The 19,642-nt window shown below is 50.7% G+C and overlaps 1 protein-coding gene across 3 annotated transcripts in view; it reads right to left on the reverse strand.

Moving 5' to 3' along the window:
- WDR76 (WD repeat domain 76) overlaps nucleotides 1-18,821 on the reverse strand; it is a 47,874-nt gene extending 29,053 nt beyond the window's left edge. The window contains exons 1-4 of one of the 3 annotated variants that reach the window (XM_055276837.2): nucleotides 17,596-18,821; nucleotides 16,332-16,733; nucleotides 4,182-4,274; nucleotides 3,119-3,174 (exon numbers count right to left, since the gene is read on the reverse strand). In XM_055276837.2, the coding sequence (XP_055132812.1) occupies nucleotides 3,119-3,174; nucleotides 4,182-4,274; nucleotides 16,332-16,733; nucleotides 17,596-17,655 (611 nt within the window). In that variant the 5' untranslated portion in view covers nucleotides 17,656-18,821. Of the gene's footprint in view, nucleotides 1-3,118; nucleotides 3,175-4,181; nucleotides 4,275-16,331; nucleotides 16,734-17,570 lie in introns of all 3 variants that reach the window. The other 2 variants (XM_055276839.2, XM_063639496.1) reach the window with 2 other exon arrangements.
- Between the last annotated feature and the right edge of the window lie 821 nt (nucleotides 18,822-19,642).

Consider the following 19,642-nt stretch of genomic DNA (forward strand, 5'->3'; position numbering starts at 1 on the left):
CTCGGTTATAAAAAGCAAAAACAAAGTCCAGTACATGTTTACAAAAAGGTTACATATACACATACATTTGTACATGCTGAGGTTACCTATGGAGGAATACACATAAAACTACTACTTCTAGGGAAAAGGCCTGGAAAACTAAAGTCTAAAATAGGAAGGAAACTTAAACATTTCACTGCTTTCACTTCCTTCCATACACTGTAGTTTACTTTTTAAATAATACACATTCTCTATTTTTTTAGGCACTATTTCTTCATTTTAAAAAAAGTAATTCATTTTAAAATGTTGGGGAAAGAGAAGCCTCTGAAATTATTTCCAAAAATTCACATAAAAAATTATCAGCTATAGTCCACATTAGTTCGAGAATTAGTAAAACCTACTATTGATTAAAAGTACACTATATACTAAAAACTGTAGTCAACATTCCATCTCATATTTAATCCTCAAAAAAGACACCTGCGTATATGGAATAATATGGGCTGTCATACAATCCTCCTAGAAATCTACTCCTAAAGAAATTCCCATACATAAGCACTAAGAGACTTAAGAATGTTTGGAGCAGCACTTTTCATAATAAAAATAACAACTCAATTGTTCATCAACAGTGGAATAAAATGTAGTACATTCATACAGTGGAATATCATATAGCAGAAAAAAAGAATGAAATAAAGCTGTGCACATCAACATGGGTAAATTTAAAAGCATAAATACGTAAAGATGAGCAAAATAAGAAAATCTCAGAATACAAAAAAGGCATATTGTATGTGAATACCAAAAAAAGACAAAGCTAAACAATACAGTGTTTAAGGATATACTCATTGGTAGTAAAACTATAAATCAATAGCCAGGCACAGTGGCTCACACCTGTCATCCTAGCACTTTGGGAGGCTGAGGCGGGTCGATCACTTGAGGTCCAGAGTTCCAGACCAGCCTGGCCAACATGGCGAAACCTCATATCTACTAAAAATACAAAATTTAGCCAAGCATGGTCATGAGCACTTGTAATCCCAGCTACTCAGGAGGCTGAGGCATGAGAATTTCTTGAACCCAGGAGGCAGAGGCTGTAGTGAGCCAAGATCGTACCACTGTACTCCAGCCTGGGCAACAGAGCGAGACTCTGTCTCAAAAAAATAAATAAATAAAAATGAAACTATAGGCTGGGCACGGTGGCTCATGCCTGTAATCCCAGCACTTTGGGAGGCCAAGGCAGGCGGATCATGAGGTCAGGAGATTGAGACCATCCTGGCTAACACGGTGAAACCCCGTCTCTACTAAAAATCCAAAAAATTAGCCAGGCATGGTGGCGGGCGCCTATAGTCCCAGTTACTTGGGAGACTGAGGCAGGATAATGGCATAAACCTGGGAGGTGGAAGTTGCAGTGAGCCGAGATCGTGCCACTGCACTCCAGACTGGGCAACAGAGCGAGACTCCATCTCAAAAAACAAAAAGCAATAAATAAATGCAAGGAAATATTACCATAGAATTCAGCATAGTGGTTGTATCGGGAGGGAGGGGTATATATGGGCCTTCAGGGGTATTTGTAATTTCTATTAACCTGGATGGCAGGTACATGGATGGGACCTGTATAATTTTTCAACTACACAAATACATTATATGTACCTTTTTATATGTATATTTAATAATTTTCAAAAAATTTAAATCCTTCTAGATTAGCATAATGCCAGCTTTACAGAAAAGGAAAGAAAAATTATATAAAGTATTGTAGGGTACTATCATAGCTGTAAGTGACTGAATCAAAACTTGAACCCAAATTTGCTAAATCTCAAAGGCTACAATTTCTCCTCTACATTATACAACTTTCATACTATCAACTTGCTACTACCTATACAACTATTAAGGGCTGGAATTTTGTGATTCAGGAAGAAATCACCAATCTTGGCTAATAAAAAACATGGAAATGTAAAGCTACTAATCAGCTGGCAACAGGACCAGTGCTACTGTTTTTCCAGTGTTAATGATGTTCCTCTTATAGTAACTTTTCGCACTTGAAAATACCTGGCCATGATTAAAGGTCTAGCTTTTCTCAAGCTAATTGTCCTGTAACAGAATCAAACCAAGTAAATGAAGCTACATTTCATTAGGATCTGGCACTAAACAAATGAACCAATGATACCAAGATTTTTAGTTTCTTCATTCATATGTAAGCACTACTAAAATGCAATGGAGATAATTCAAAATTTAAAAACCCTGGAGTTCAAATCCTAAAGCTACCACTTATAAGCTGTTTGACTTTCAGCAAATAGTTGTTTTTTTGTTTTTTTTTTGAGATGGAGTCTCACTCTTATTGCCCAGGTTGGAGTGCAATGGTGCAATGTTGGCTCACCATGACCTCCGCCTCCCGGGTTCAAGTGATTCTCCTGCCTTAGCCTCTTGAGTAGCTGAGATTCAGACATGTGCCACCACGCCCGGCTAATTTTTAATTTTTTTTTTTTTTTTTTTTTAGTAGCGATGGGGTTTCTCCATGTTGGTCAGGCGAGTCTTGGACTCCCGACCTCAGGTGATCCCCCTGCCTCAACCTCCCAAAGTGCTGGGATTATAGGCATGAGCCCCCACACCTAGCCAGCAATTTTATCTTTTGAGCCTGATTTCTAACTCACAAAATGAATATATTACCTACCACATACAGTGGTTGTCAGAGTTAAATGAGATAATATAGGACAAAATTGCTAGATCACTGCAGTACGTTTCACAGATGTTCAATAAATGTTAATTACTTTCCTTTATTCTAGGACTAAGAAAGCAAAAACAAATTGAGACGCAAAAAGATAGCTAGAAAAATTAAAAGAAAGTAGAAGAATCTTTAATAATAATAGTTTTCTAAGTGACAATTTAGTGGAAATAAAGATTTCCCTCCATTAGTAGCAACAATAAATATAAACAAAATTCAGCTCTCAATTTTATTTGCTCCATATTCCTTTGATGAAGATGAAAATTGTAAAGTTATTAAAGGGTAGCATTCCCTCAGAGATCCTAGAGGGACTGAGATTAAACAGCACTTTATGATCTGTTAAGCTTACTACGTCAAACCATTTTTTTCAAATTATAAAACAGTTGAGCAATGTATCATGGTTCAGGCATTGCAAACTAGATATTTTACCTCTTGGATTTAGGAGGCTGTCTCTTCTCTATCATTTCACGGAGTCTTGCAGCAGACTGTAAAGTATAAAAATCATGTAAAAATGTTATAACTACGTATCTTACCTTTTAAAATATTAAGTATCTGCTACTACACCCACACTAAACTAAGGTCTATTCAGGAACTAAAGATCCTTAAGATAGGCCATGAGTCATGATCAGCGACACTGCACTCCAGTGTGGGCAACGCAGCGAGACCCTGTCTCAAAAAAAGAAAAAAAAGACAGGCCGGGTGTGGTGGGTCACAACTGTAATCCCAGCACTTTGAAAGGCCAAGGTGAGTAGATCACCCGAGGTCAGCAGTTCGAGACCAGCCTTACCAACATGGTGAAACCCCATCCCTACTAAAAATACAAAAATTACAGGCGTGGTGGCAGGTGCCTGTAATCCCAGCTACTCGGGAAGCTAAGGCAGGAGAATCACTTGAACCCGGGAAGCAGAGGTTGCAGTGAGCCGAGATCGTGCCATTGCACTCCAGCCTGAGCGACAAGAGCAAAACTCCGTCAAAAAAAAAAAAAAAAAAAAAGACAAAAAAAAATGCCTTAGAATCAATGGAATACAGTAACCTCTTCCTATTAAGCACAAAACCTGCTCCTATTTTACCCTCCCTCATCTGACACTATGAAACCTGATATATTATTGACCTGGTGGGAGTTATGACATCTTGGGTTTTATTGCTGTTGTTGTTGTTGTTGTTTTGAGACAGGGTCTTGCTCTGTTGCCCAAGCTGGAATGCAGTGGCACAATCATAGCTCATGGCAGCCTTGACTTTCCAAACTCAAGCCATCCCTCCACCTCAGCCACCCCTAGGACTCCAGGCATGCATCACTATGCTCAACTAATTTACTTTTTATAGAGATTGGGGGGTGGGGGGGGGGCAGGTCTCCATATGTTACCCAGGCTGATCTCGAACTCCTGGCCTCAAGCGATTCTCCCACCTCAGCCTCCCCAAGTGACAGGATTACAGGCACTACCCACTGTTCCCAGCCCTGCGTCTTGATTTTAAATACAGACTCCACACAAACCTCAGACAACTGAAGAGAAGCAAAAAAGTCTGCGTTTTCTGATATGTTCTTCAGTCTCTTCCTTTCGTAGGGTGACAATCCTGAAAAATCATCCTATAAAATTACACCAAAAAGATTCCATTACTTTATATAATCTATAGGAAAAGCACTTCACAAAACTACATGTTTCATTTTCTACATGAATACTTTACTTCAAATTGTACTATCTCTATTCATTTCATGCCATCTTACCAAAACAGATGTTTGCTGAATTGGATATTTCAGTAAGTCTGGATTTGGGATACCCCCAGAATATCTGTACGGCTTCCCAGTTAAGAAGTGATCTGATATGAGAAATCAACTAGTATAATCTAGTAGCAAATTATTTCCTAGTGGCAATTAATTGTACTATTACACAAAAGTTATTTTTGGCCAGGGGCAGTGGCTCACGCCTGTAATCCCATCAATTTGGGAGGCTGAAGTGGATGGATCACCTGAGGTCAGGAGTTCAAAACCAACCTGGCCAAAATGGTGAAACCCCATCTCTACTAAAAATATAAAAATTGGTCAGACACGGTGGCTCACACCTGTAATCCCAGCACTTTGGGAGGCCGATGTGGGCAGATCACCTGAAGTCAGGAGTTTGAGACCAGCCTGGCCAACATGGTGAAATCCTGTCTCTACTAAAAATACAAACAACAACAAAAAAATTAGCCAGGTGTAGTGGCAGGCGCCTATAATCCCAGCTACTCAGGAGGCAGGGGCAGGAGAATCGCTTGAACCTGGGAGGTGGGGGTTGCAGCAAGCCGAGATCGCACCATTGCACTCTAGCCTAGACAACAAGAGCGAAACTCCGTCTCAACAAAAAAAAAAAAAAAAAAAAAGTTATTTTTTTTCCAACAAAAAAACTTCCTTTAAATGCAGTAGAGTGAATAAGTACATGTCTCTACTTTCTCCTAAAAAGCCACTAATGTAACAGTAAGCTAATTTTTTAAAACCCTGAGATACAAGACAGTATATTCAGGAAATAGCAAAATTGTAAGAAAAGAAAATTCAAAAAGTAAGAACTCAATAACAAGTTTCTAAATCCATTACAAGGCTTAAATTTAGAAAGTAGAACAAAAAGATAAACACATGGACAGAAAAGACAAAACAATAGAGACTCAGTCTTAGAAGTCCAATATCCAATTCATTGTTCAAGAAACTGCAGAGAAATTGGAAGAGAATCAATTATTAAAAAATAATATAAATGGGAGGCCGGGTGTGGTGGCTCACACCTGTAATCCTAGCACTTTGAGAGGCCGAGGCGGGCAGATCACCAGGTCAGGAGATAAGGACCATCCTGGCCAGCATGGCATAAACCCCGTCTCTACTAAAAATACAAAAATTAGCCGGGCGTGGCGACACATGCCTGTAGTCCCAGCTACTCGGAAGGCTAAAACAGGAGAATTGCTTGAACCTGGGAGATGGAGGTTGCAGTGAACCGAGATCATGCCACTGCACTCCATCCAGTCTGGGCCACAGAGCGAGACTCCATATCAAAAAATAAAAACAAAAACAAAAAAAAAGAAAGAAAGGGCTGGGAGCAGTGGCTCACGCCTGTAATCCCAGCACTTTGGGAGGCAGAGGCAGGCAGATCACAAGGTCAGAAGATTGAGATCATCCTAGCTAACACAGTGAAAGCCCATCTCTACTAAAAAAATACAAAAAATTAGCGGGGCATGGTGGTGGGCGCCTGTAGTCCCAGCTACACAGGAGGCTGAGGCAAGAGAATGGCATGAACCCAGGAGGCGGAGCTTGCAGTGAGCCGGGATTGCACCACTGCAGTCCACCCTGGGCAACAGAGCCAGACTCCATCTCAAAAAGAAAAGAAAAGAAAGAAAAATAACGTTAAGTGGGAGACCGAAGCAGGAGGATCACTGGAGCCCAGAAGTTCAAGGTTGTAGTAAGCTATGATGACACCACTGTGTTCTAGCCTGGGCAACAGAGTGAGACCCCATCTCTAAAAAATAATAGTTTGAAAACAAATATTATTTTAAAGTTTCTCAAAACTAAAGACATAAGCTTCCAGATTGAAAAGGCCCAATGACTATGCAGCACAATGAATGAAAAAGGACCCAGGCAAGCAAGCTCAGTGGCTCATGCATGTAATCCCAGCACTTTGGGAGGCCACGAACTTGAGACCAGCCTGGCCAACATGGCGAAACCCCATCTCTACTAAAAATACAAAAAAACTAGCTGGGCGTGGTAGTACACACCTGTAATCCCAGCTACTTGGGAGGCTGAGGCACGAGAGTTGCTTGAACCTGGGAGGCAGTGGTTGCAGTGAGCCGAGATCACACCACTGCATTCTAGCTGCCAGGGCAAGAGCAAGACTGTCTCAAAAAAAAAAAAAAAAAAAAAAAAAAAAATGCTTCCTTCCTTCCTTCCTTCCTTCCTTCCTTCCTTCCTGCCTTCCTTCCTGCCTTCCTTCCTGCCTGCCTTCCTTTCTTTCTTTCTTTCTTTCTTTCTTTCTTTCTTCTTTCTTTCTTTCCTTCCTTCCCTCTCTGGCCCAGGCTGCAGTCTACTCGGCTTGCTGCTGCCCGCGCCGCGGACTGCCTGGGACTGCTGGCACCCGCCACCGCTGCCTGCCTTTTCTCCTTGGCATGCAGGCACGCGTTCGCCATCTTGGCCACGCTGCTCGCCAGCTCCTGACGCCGAGTGCTCTGCCCGCCTCAGCCTCCCGAGGTACTGGGACTGCAGACGGAGTCTCGCTCACCCAGTGCTCGGTGTTGCCCGGGCTGAAGGGCGGTGGCGTGGTCTGGCCTCGCGGCGGCCTCTGCCCCCCGGCCGCCTGCCTTGGCCTGCCAGGGTGATGGGATTGCAGCCCCTGCCCGGCCGCCGCCCCATCTGGAAGGTGGGGAGCGCCTCTGCCCGGCCGCCCCGTCTGGGAGGTGAGGAGCACCTCTGCCCGGCCGCCCCGTCTGGGAGATGAGGAGCGCCTCTGCCCGGCCGCCCCGTCTGGGAAGTGAGAAGCGCCTCTGCCCGGCCACCCACCGTCTGGGAAGTGAGGAGCGCCTCTGCCCGGCCACCCACCGTCTGGGAAGTGAGGAGCGCCTCTGCCCGGCCACCCACCGTCTGGGAAGTGAGGAGCGCCTCTGCCCGGCCACCCACCGTCTGGGAAGTGAGGAGCGCCTCTGCCCGGACACCCACCGTCTGGGAAGTGAGGAGCGCCTCTGCCCGGCCACCCACCGTCTGGGAAGTGAGGAGCGCCTCTGCCCGGCCACCCACCGTCTGGGAAGTGAGGAGCGCCTCTGCCCGACCACCCACCGTCTGGGAAGTGAGGAACCCCTCTGCCCGGCCACCCACCGTCTGGGAAGTGAGGAGCGCCTCTGCCCGGACACCCACCGTCTGGGAGGTGAGGAGCGCCTCTGCCCGGCCACCCACCGTCTGGGAGGTGAGGAGCGCCTCTGCCCGGCCACCCACCGTCTGGGAGGTGAGGAGCGCCTCTGCCCGGCCACCCACCGTCTGGGAAGTGAGGAGCGCCTCTGCCCGGCCACCCATCGTCTGGGAAGTGAGGAGCGCCTCTGCCCGGCCGCCCCGTCCGGGAAGAAGTGAGGAGCGCCTCTGCCCGGCCGCCCCGCCCGGGAAGAAGTGAGGAGCGCCTCTGCCCGGCCGCCCCGCCCGGGAAGAAGTGAGGAGCGCCTCTGCCCGGCCGCCCCGCCCGGGAAGAAGTGAGGAGCGCCTCTGCCCGGCCGCCCCGTCCGGGAAGAAGTGAGGAGCGCCTCTGCCCGGCCGCCCCGTCCGGGAAGAAGTGAGGAGCGCCTCTGCCCGGCCGCCCCGTCCGGGAAGAAGTGAGGAGCGCCTCTGCCCGGCCACCCATCGTCTGGGAAGTGAGGAGCGCCTCTGCCCGGCCACCCACCGTCTGGGAAGTGAGGAGCGCCTCTGCCCGGCCGCCCCGTCTGGGAGGTGAGGAGCGCCTCTGCCCGGCCGCCCCGTCTGGGAAGTGAGGAGTGCCTCTACCCGGCCGCCCCGTCTGGGAAGTGAGCAGTGCCTCTGCCCGGCCGCCCCGTCTGGGAAGTGAGGAGCGCCTCCGCCCGGCCACCCACCGTCTGGGAAGTGAGGAGCGCCTCCGCCCGGCCACCCACCGTCTGGGAAGTGAGGAGCGCCTCCGCCCGGCCACCCACCGTCTGGGAAGTGAGGAGCGCCTCCGCCCGGCCACCCACCGTCTGGGAAGTGAGGAGCGCCTCCGCCCGGCCACCCACCGTCTGGGAAGTGAGGAGCGCCTCCGCCCGGCCACCCACCGTCTGGGAAGTGAGGAGCGCCTCCGCCCGGCCACCCACCGTCTGGGAAGTGAGGAGCGCCTCCGCCCGGCCACCCACCGTCTGGGAAGTGAGGAGCGCCTCCGCCCGGCCACCCACCGTCTGGGAAGTGAGGAGCGCCTCCGCCCGGCCGCCCCGTCCGGGAAGAAGTGAGGAGCGCCTCTGCCCGGCCGCCCCGCCCGGGAAGAAGTGAGGAGCGCCTCTGCCCGGCCGCCCCGCCCGGGAAGAAGTGAGGAGCGCCTCTGCCCGGCTGCCCCGCCCGGGAAGAAGTGAGGAGCGCCTCTGCCCGGCCGCCCCGTCCGGGAAGAAGTGAGGAGCGCCTCTGCCCGGCCGCCCCCGTCCGGGAAGAAGTGAGGAGCGCCTCAGCCCGGCCGCCCTGTCTGGGAAGTGAGGAGCGCCTCTGCCCGGCCGCCCCGTCCGGGAAGAAATGAGGAGAGCCTCTGCCCGGGCGCCCCATCCGGGAAGAAGCGAGGAGCGCCTCTGCCCGGCCGCCCCATCCGGGAAGAAGTGAGGAGCGCCTCTGCCCGGTCACCCATCGTCTGGGAAGTGAGGAGCGCCTCTGCCCGGCCACCCACCGTCTGGGAAGTGAGGAGCGCCTCTGCCCGGCCGCCCCGTCTGGGAAGTGAGGAGTGCCCCTACCCGGCCGCCCCGTCTGGGAAGTGAGCAGCGCCTCTGCCCGGCCGCCCCGTCCGGGAAGAAGTGAGGAGCGCCTCTGCCCGGCCGCCCCGTCCGGGAAGAAGTGAGGAGCGCCTCTGCCCGGCCGCCCCGCCCGGGAAGAAGTGAGGAGCGCCTCTGCCCGGCCGCCCCGCCCGGGAAGAAGTGAGGAGCGCCTCTGCCCGGCCGCCCCGTCCGGGAAGAGGTGAGGAGCGCCTCTGCCCGGCCGCCCCGCCCGGGAAGAAGTGAGGAGCGCCTCTGCCCGGCCGCCCCGTCCGGGAAGAAGTGAGGAGCGCCTCTGCCCGGCCGCCCCGTCTGGGAAGTGAGGAGCGCCTCTGCCCGGCCGCCCCGTCCGGGAAGAAATGAGGAGCGCCTCTGCCCGGGCGCCCCATCCGGGAAGAAGTGAGGAGTGCCTCTGCACAGCCACCCATCGTCTGGGAAGTGAGGAGCGCCTCTGCCCGGCCACCCACCGTCTGGGAAGTGAGGAGCGCCTCTGCCCGGCCGCCCCGTCCGGGAAGAAGTGAGGAGCGCCTCTGCCCGGCCGCCCCGTCCGGGAAGAAGTGAGGAGCGCCTCTGCCCGGCCGCCCCGTCTGGGAAGAAGTGAGGAGCGCCTCTGCCCGGCCGCCCCGTCTGGGAGGTGAGGAGCGCCTCTGCCCGGCCACCCATCGTCTGGGAGGTGAGGAGCGCCTCTGCCAGGCCACCCATCGTCTGGGAGGTGAGGAGCGCCTCTGCCCGGCCACCCATCATCTGGAAAGTGAGGAGCGCCTCTGCCCGGCTGCCCCATCTGGGAAGTGAGGAGTGCCTCTGCCCGGACACCCATCGTCTGGGAGATGAGGAGCGCCTCTGCCCGGCCGCCCCGTCTGGGAAGTGAGAATCGCCTCTGCCCGGCCACCCACTGTCTGGGAAGTGAGGAGCGCCTCTGCCCGGCCACCCACCGTCTGGGAAGTGAGGAGCGCCTCTGCCCGGCCACCCACCGTCTGGGAAGTGAGGAGCGCCTCTGCCCGGACACCCACCGTCTGGGAAGTGAGGAGCGCCTCTGCCCGGCCACCCACCGTCTGGGAAGTGAGGAGCGCCTCTGCCCGACCACCCACCGTCTGGGAAGTGAGGAACCCCTCTGCCCGGCCACCCACCGTCTGGGAAGTGAGGAGCGCCTCTGCCCGGCCACCCACCATCTGGGAGGCGAGGAGCGCCTCTGCCCAGCCACCCACCGTCTGGGAGGTGAGGAGCGCCTCTGCCCGGCCACCCACCGTCTGGGAGGTGAGGAGCGCCTCTGCCCGGCCACCCACCGTCTGGGAAGTGAGGAGCGCCTCTGCCCGGCCACCCATCGTCTGGGAAGTGAGGAGCGCCTCTGCCCGGCCGCCCCGCCCGGGAAGAAGTGAGGAGCGCCTCTGCCCGGCCGCCCCGCCCGGGAAGAAGTGAGGAGCGCCTCTGCCCGGCCGCCCCGTCCGGGAAGAGGTGAAGAGCGCCTCTGCCCGGCCGCCCCGCCCGGGAAGAAGTGAGGAGCGCCTCTGCCCGGCCGCCCCGTCCGGGAAGAAGTGAGGAGCGCCTCTGCCCGGCTGCCCCGTCTGGGAAGTGAGGAGCGCCTCTGCCCGGCCGCCCCGTCCGGGAAGAAATGAGGAGCGCCTCTGCCCGGGCGCCCCATCCGGGAAGAAGTGAGGAGCGCCTCTGCACAGCCACCCATCGTCTGGGAAGTGAGGAGCGCCTCTGCCCGGCCACCCACCGTCTGGGAAGTGAGGAGCGCCTCTGCCCGGCCGCCCCGTCCGGGAAGAAGTGAGGAGCGCCTCTGCCCGGCCGCCCCGTCCGGGAAGAAGTGAGGAGCGCCTCTGCCCGGCCGCCCCGTCTGGGAAGAAGTGAGGAGCGCCTCTGCCCGGCCGCCCCGTCTGGGAGGTGAGGAGCGCCTCTGCCCGGCCCCCCATCGTCTGGGAGGTGAGGAGCGCCTCTGCCAGGCCACCCATCGTCTGGGAGGTGAGGAGCGCCTCTGCCCGGCCACCCATCATCTGGAAAGTGAGGAGCGCCTCTGCCCGGCTGCCCCATCTGGGAAGTGAGGAGTGCCTCTGCCCGGACACCCATCGTCTGGGAGATGAGGAGCGCCTCTGCCCGGCCGCCCATCGTCTGGGAAGTGAGGAGCGCCTCTGCCCGGCCACCCATCGTCTGGGAAGTGAGGAGCGCCTCTGCCCGGCCACCCATCGTCTGGGAAGTGAGGAGCGCCTCTGCCCGGCCACCTATCGTCTGGGAAGAAGTGAGGAGCGTCTCTGCCTGGCCGCCCCGTCTGGGAAGTGAGGAGCCCCTCTGCCCGGCCGCCCCGTGTCTGGGTAGAAGTGAGGAGCTCCTCTGCCTGGCCGCTCCGTCTGGGAGGTCTACCACGGAGGCCAGAAGCAATGTGGGGGCTGGACGTGGTGGCTCACGCCTGTGGTCCCGGCACTCTGGGGGGCGAGGCGGGTTGATCACTTCGGGCTAGGAGTTCGAGACCAGTCTGGCCAACTTGGCGAAACATGAAGAATACAACAGACAAACCAACCAACCAACTCAATGACAACAAAACAGGTCTACCCTGGAGTCATACTCTAATTTTTTCTATTTTCCTCCCTTTCTGATCCTTTATCCCACTTTCTTTTTCTTCCTCTTCCTTCTCCCTCTTCTTTGTCAAATAGAGGATTGAGTTATTATCACTTATCCATATAAAGTCCCTCTCTCATTTATTTTAACTCCCACCCCCGTTTCTATTCCCCGACTTCCCATGTGCAACCTTCCTAATATGTTTGATACGCATCTTTTTGTTTGTATGTATTTTTAGAAAATGTTTATTGTTTTTGTATGCAAAAAAATTAATAAAAAAAAAAAAAAAAAAAAAAAAAAAGCAGGCCAGGTGCGATGGCTCATGCCTGTAATGCCAGCACTTTGGGTGGGTGGATCACCTGAGATCAAGAGTTCCAGACCAGCCTAGCCAACATGGTGAAACCTAATCTCTACTAAAAATACAAAAATTAGCCGGGCGTGGTGGCTCGTGCCTGTAGTCCTAGCTACTCAGGAAGCCAAGACAGGAGAATCGCTTGAACCTAGAAGGCAGAGGTTGCAGTGAGGCAAGACTGTGCCACTGCACTCCAGCCTGGGCGACAGGGTGAGACCCCATCTCAAGAAAACAAAACAAACAAAAAAACGAAGACGAACCCAGGCCTCGGCATGTCATCACAATTTTTTTTTTTAAAGCGATAGCGTCTCACTCTGTCACCCAGGCTGAAGTGCATTGGCTCGATTATAACTTACTGCAGCCTTGAACTCCTGGGCTCCAGCCTTAGCCTCCCAAGTAGCTGAAACTACAGGCCTGCCTTACCACACCTAGCCAGAAAAGATCTTAAAAGCATGCAGAGGGAAAAAAAAGATCACAAAGAATCCAGAATCAGAATGGCACAAACTTTCAACATTGAAGGAAGCTGGAAGACAATGGAACGATGCATTAAAAATTCTAAGGAAAGATTAAATTATTTTCAACTTACAATTCTAAATCCAGTTAGGTCATCAATCAAATATAAAGCTAAAGACTTTTTCTGGGCCAGGTGCAGTGGCTCACGCCTATAATCCTAGCACTTTGGGAGACTGAAGCGGGCAGATCACGAGGTCAGGAGTTTGAGACCAGCCTGGCCAATATGGTGAAACCCCATCTCTATTAAAAAAACAAAAAGTTACAGTGAGCTGAGATCGCACCACTACATTTCAGCCTGGGCGACAGTGTGAGACTCCGTCTCAAAAAAAAAAAAAAAAAAGACTTTCTCTGATATGCAAAGTATTTGCCTCTTACACACTTTTTCTCAGAAAGCTGTACTTCACCAAAATGAAAGAACCAAGAAAGAAAGACATGGCATGCGCGGTGGCTCACGCCTGTAACCCCAGCACTGTGAGAGGCTGAGGCAGGCAGATCACTTGAGGTCAGGAGTTCAAAACCAGCCTGGCCAACATGGAGAAACCCCGTCTCCACTAAAAATACAAAAAATTAGCCAGACATGGTGGCACATGCCTGTAATCCCAGCTACTCGGGACGCTGAGATGGGAGAATCGCTTGAACCTGGGAGGTGAAGTTTGCAGTGAGCTGAGATCGTGCCTCTGCACTCCATCCTGGGTGACAGAGTGACACCCTGTCTCAAAAAAAAAAGTATCTTGGCTGGGCTCAGTGGCTCACACCTGTAATCCCAGCACTTTAGGAGGCCGAGGTGGGCAGCCTGCTTGAGCCCAGGAGTTTTAGAGCAGCCTGGGCAATAAACATGGCACACCCACATCTCTACAAAATAAAAAGTCAAAATTAGCCAGGCAAGGTGGCACATGCCTGTAGTCCCAGCTTTTTGGGAGGTTTTATTTATTATTTACTTTTTTAAAACAAGAGTCTTGCTCTGTCACCCAGGCTGGAGTGCAGTGGCCTGATCTCGGCTCACTACAACCTCCACCACCTAGGTTCAATCGATTCTCCCATCTCAGCCTCCCGAGTATCTCAGATTACAGGCAACTGCCACCACGCCTGGCTAATTTTTATATTTTCTTTTTTTTTTGGTGGGGGAAAGTGGGGACAGAGTCTCACTCTGTCGCCCAGGCTGGAGTGCAGTGGCGTGATCTCGGCTTACTGCAACCTCCACCTCCTGAGTTCAAGCAATTATCCTGACTCAGCCTCCCGAGTAGCTGGGACTACAGGTGCCCACCACCATGCCTGGCTAATATTTGTTATATTTAGGGGAGACGGGGTTTCACCATGTTGGCCAGGCTGGTCTCCAACTCCTGATCTCAAGTGATCCACCCACCTCGGCCTCCCAAAGTTCCGGGAGTACAGGCATGAACCACCATGCCCAGCCTAATTTTTGTATTTTTAGTAGAAATGGGGTTTCACCATTTTGGGCAGGCTGATCTGGAACTCCTGATCTCAGGTGATCTGTCCACCTCTTTTTTTTTATTTTTAATTTTTTTTTCTTTAGGAGCAACTCTATTAACGGACCTATTTCATTACATCAAACTAAAGTCTGCTTTATATTTACCTTGTATTCTTCAGAATTTTTTTTTTTTTTTTTTTTGAGACGGAGTTTCACTCTTGTTGCCCAGGCTGGAGTGCAATGGCACGATCTCGGCTCACCACAACCTCTGCCTCCCAGGTTCAAGCGATTCTCCTGCCTCAGCCTCCCTAGTAGCTGGGATTACAGGCATGTGCCACCACGCCCGGCTAATTTTGTATTTTTAGTAGAGACGGGGTTTCTCCATGTTGGTCAGGCTGGTCTCAAACTCCCGACCTCAGGTGATCGGCCTGCTTCAGCCTCCCAAAGTGCTGGGATTACAGGCGTGAGCCACCGCGCCCGGCTTCTGCAGAATCTTGCAGTCTAAGAGGCCAAAGGGATAACCTAATCCAGTGGTTCTCAAAGTGCAGTCTTGGACTAACAACATCAGCATCTCTAGGAAACTGTTAAATATGCAAATTGGGCTGGGTGTGGTGGCTCAAGCCTATAATCCTAGCACTTTGGGAGTCTGAGGTGGGAGGATTGGTTGAGCTCAGGAGCTCAAGACCAGCCTGGGCAACACCTCCCACCCCCCACCCCACCAACATCTCTATTAAAAAAAAGAAAGAAAGAAAAAGAAAAAAGATATGCAAATTGTATGCCCCAACTTCTGAATCAGAAACTGTTGGTGGGGCCCTGCAATGGAGTTTTAACAAACTCTCCAGGTAATTCTGATATAGCCTAAAGTTTGAGAACCACAGATTTTATCCAATCTCCTAAGGTGATTTGCTTACAGGAACAAGGTTTCTTAGAAGTTGCCGTGCTAGGCCAGGCGCCATGACTCACGCCTGTAATTCCAGCACTTTGGGGGGCCGAGGCTTGCGGATCACGAGGTCAGGAGATCGAGACCATCCTGGCGAACACGGCAGAACCTCGTCTCTACTGAAAACATAAAAAATTAGCCAGGCATGGTGGCGGGCGCCTGTAATCCCAGCTACTCAGGAGGCTGAGGCAGGAGAACGGCGTGAACCCAGGAGGAGGAGCTTGCAGTAAGCCGAGATCACGCCACTGCACTCCATCCTGGGCGACAGAGCAAGACTCCGTCTAAAAAAAAAAAAAAAAAAAAAGAAGTGGCCATGCTAGGCTCTCAACCCCAAGTCCAATTCATTTAATACTCACCCCATGCTGTCCCACTATGAGTGCTGGTTAACTCTGGGATGAGAAAGCATAAACCAAACTTCTATTTCATAACAATAAGCCTTGGATTATAGCATCTCCCTTTCCCTACTATCATTTTCTGTTCTGAGTTCCAGCAACATTGTGTCATGTGCTACGTATGTTTTATCTTGTCCAGTTAAAATTTGTCACTTTGAATGGAGCACAGCCCTCCTGGTAGGCAGTAGAAGCCAAAAGAATTACAGACCAGGCTGGGCGCAGTGGCTCACCCCTGTAATCCCAGCACTTTGGGAGGCTGAGGCGGGTGGATCACAAGGTCAGGAGTTAGAGACCAGCCTGACAAACATTGTGAAACCCCGTCTCTACTAAAAACACAAAATTAGCCAGGTGTGGTGGAGCGCACCTGTAATCCCAGCTACTCAGGAGGCTGAAGCAGGAGAATCTATTGAACCTGGGAGGCCGAGGTTGCAGTGAGCCAATAGTGTCACTGCACTCTGGCCTGGGCGACAGAGCGAGACTCCATATCCAAAAGAAAAAAAAATTTACACACCAAATTCCTTAAATTGATTGGAATTATATAGAACAAATGTGTTTCTCATGTATCTTATCTACCCTGTCATTTGTCTCCTTTTGCATTTAAAGGAAATATTATTCAACACATCCATATAATCAATTTATGTTTCCCTACCCTGATATCAAAGGTCAGTCAATACCATGTCCCATAAACTGATGACTTCTGATATACTGTACATAAATATGTAAAGGTGAGCAAGGCACCATAAAGTATGACTAAACCCAAAAATATATGCAGTTAGTTTAGAGAAAGAAAAAGGGAAGCAGAGTAAAGATTAAGTCGATCCTTTCATTGACACGTCAACAGCAAGAGCAAAAATAACCCAAGGAAGTTATTTGTTAAACCTTAAAAATAATAAAAATTTATTATTACATTTATACTTACATTAGATGATGAAATAATTTGTTTGTACCAGAGAGATCCTTGAAAAACTTCGATTTATCAGAACTTCAAATTTCAAAAAAGAGAAACTAGAACAAGCTACTAATTAAGTTCTTACCAGGCCTGGTGTGGTATCTTCATCACTGTCTCCATCCTGACTACTTTCCACATCGACACTGAGATTCATCACATCTGCCGTTCTCTTGGGTTGTAGCTTGTTACTTTCAGTATGAACAGCTGAGGATGAATTTTGCAGCGTGGATTCTGCCTTGGAAGATGTGTTTTTCATCTTTGGAGGTATAATCCTTCTGCAAGTTTTCTTTATTTTAGTCTTCTTACATGCCACTTCATTGTTAGAATTCTTTTCTAATAGGGATTTGGGGCACATAAGCTGGTCTAGCTGGTAATTACTGAGTGAAAAGGGGGCAAGATAGACCTTAGCTGTTTTTATTAAAACTGTAGTCTGTACTGGTCTCAGAGACACATAAGCGATGTTTTGATTTTCTTTATATTCATTTACCTATTCAGGTCAATAAAATAAAACAGAATGTTAGAATTCCAAGTCCTGTGCCTTTTCTTACAGGATCCCCAACAGATCTAATAATTCCCATTTCACAATGACAACATAAATCCAAATTGAGGCCAGGTGCGGTGGCTCACGCCTGTAATCCCAGCACTTTGGGAGGCCGAGTCGGGCGGATCACGAGGTCAGGAGATCGAGACCATCCTGGCTAACATGATGAAACCCCGTCTCTACTACAAATACAAAAATTAGCTGGGTGTAGTGGCACACGCCTGTAATCCCAGCTACTCAGGAGGCTGAGGCAGGAGAATCGCTTGAACCCGGGAGACGGAGGCTGCAGAGAGCCAAGATCACACCACTGCCCTCCAGCCTGGGCAAGAGTGAGACTTAGGCTCAAAAAAATAAATAACTCCAAATTGACGCCCTGTAAGAAAACTTATTTTCCCCTCCAAAATCTAGATATGTAATTCACTAACCTTAACCTCAATAGAATTCACTTACTGGGCACATTTGCCCGTAAGAGTTTTCCATACCAATAATAATAATAACTAGCATTTGTGACTGAGGCAAATACCCCAACTGTCAGCTGCGAATTGTCTGGAATTAAAGAGTGTGAAGCCGATCATAACTGTGGCAGAAGCAAACGCAGAAGGTTGAAGAAAGGGAATCCCAGATGTGACTCTCCCACTCTTTCTAGGGTTATTGATAAGAACCTTTCGTCAAAGCTGAAGGCCTCAGGGCAGGGATCCCCCGCCTACCCCCGGTGCGAGGTGCCCTCGACCTCCCGAGCCTGTGTCCAGCATAACCCTCACAAAAACCGAGGCAGGAGCACACCTGTAAGCACCAGTCCGTTTCTCACCTTCATCTGGGGTCGCTGTCTGGAGTCCGCCTTCTCAGCCGCCGCGCCCGACCTGGACATCTTTCGGCTTCTTAGCTGCCGGCGCCTTCCCGCCAAGATTGCGGCGGGAGGCCGGGAGGGGCGGGGCCAGGGCGGGGAGGAGCCTACTCAGATCCCCAGCGGCCGTAGAGCCAGAGCCGGAAGTTGGGGTTTTACGCGCGCTTCTTAAGAAGGCCGCCTTGGCCGGGCGCGGTAGCTCCCGCCTGTAATCCCAAACACTTTGGGAGGCTGAGGCGGGCGGATCACCTGAGGTCAGGACTTTGAGACCAGCCTGGCCAACATGACGAAACCCCGTCCCTACTAAATTACAAAAATTAGCCGGGGGTGGTGGAGCGTGCCTGTAATCCCAGTTACTCAGGAGGCTGAGGCAGAATTGTTTGAACCCAGGGGGCAGAGGTTGCAGTGAGCCGAGATCGCGCCACTGCACTCCAGCCAGGGCAACAAGAGTGAGACTCCGTCTCAAAAAAAAAAAAAAAAAAAAAAAAAAAAGGCTGTCTTAAAGCCGTAGACTCAAATTCTTTAGGGATCTCCTGGGGCTTAACTGACATTTTTACCTTGGACTGGTGATTTTTATTCTGGTGGTACTGGGATATCGCTTTGAAAAACATTGATAGGCCAGGAGCGGTGGCTAACGCCTGTAATCCCAACACTTTGAGAGACCGAGAGGAATGGATCACTTGGGCCCAGGAGTTCCAAACCAGCCTGGGCAACATAGTGAGACCCCATCTCTACAAAAAATACAAAAATTAGCCCGGCGTGGTGTTGTACGTCTGTAGTCCCAGCTACTCGGAAGGCAGGGGTGGGAAAATGGCTTGAACCTAGAAGGATGAGGTCACAGAGAGCTGTGATTGTGCGGAACTCCAGCCTGAGCAACAGAGCAAGACCCTGTCTCTTTTATAAATAATAATATTGGCCGGGCGCGGTGGCTCACGCCTGTAATCTCAGCACTTTGGGAGGCCGAGGCGGGCGGATCACGAGGTCAGCAGATGGAGACCATCCTGGCTAACAAGGTGAAACCCCGTCTCTACTAAAAATACAAAAAATTAGCCGGGCGCAGTGGCGGGTGCCTGTAGTCCCAGCTACTCCGGAAGCTGAGGCAGGAGAATGGCGCGAACCCAGGAGGCAGAGCTTGCAGTCAGCCGAGATTGTGCCACTGCACTCCAGCCTGGGTGACAGAGCAAGACTCCGTCTCAAAAAAAAAAATTAACTAAATAAATAAAATAAATAATAATAAAATAAGATTCTGGCTATTCTTTTTAAGGTTCCTTCTAGCCCAAAACTGTTTCCTTGGTTGCTTAATTGGGTCCCACACTGTTCCTTGCCTGAGACTTGTCCAGTTTCATTTCTTCTCCCACTCAAGGCCCAGTTGTAGAACACAGGTGAAGTAATTTGGGTTAATCATATTAACAGCAACTTCAAGGCCCCTCATGACTCAAAAATTACTGATAAAACCAAACTTTTCATGGTGTCCTGTATAATGCATACTGTTTCTGGACTTCAAGACTTTGTTCCTACTGTCCCTTGTCTCCCTCGCAGTTATAAAGTCTTTTCTACTGTGAAATGTGTCCTGACTTTCCAGTTAGCATATATATTTTAACACAACTCAGCTTGTAAATTGGAGCTGCTTCTGTTATTATCCTGTAAGTCCTTAAAGAGTTCTTAAATAGGCCGGCTGTGGTGGCTCACATCTGTAATCCCAGAACTTTGGGGAGGCCGAGGTAGGTGGATCACCTGAGGTCAGCAGTTCAAGACCAGCCTGGGCAACATAGCGAAACCCCACCTCTATTAAAAATACAAAAATTAGCCGGGAGTGGTGGCACACGCCAACACTCAGCACTGTGGGAGGCCGGAGTGGGCGGATCCCTTAAGCCTGGCCAACAAAAATACCAAAAATACAAAAATCAGCAGGGCGTGGTGGCGGGCGCCTGTAATCCCAGCTAATCAGAAGGCTGAGGCACGAGAATTGCTTAAACCCGGGAGGTGGAGACCGCAGTGAGACGAGATCGAG

This window comes from Symphalangus syndactylus, chromosome 5 (assembly GCF_028878055.3).
Source record: "Symphalangus syndactylus isolate Jambi chromosome 5, NHGRI_mSymSyn1-v2.1_pri, whole genome shotgun sequence".
In the NCBI taxonomy this organism is placed as follows: Eukaryota; Metazoa; Chordata; class Mammalia; order Primates; family Hylobatidae; genus Symphalangus; species Symphalangus syndactylus.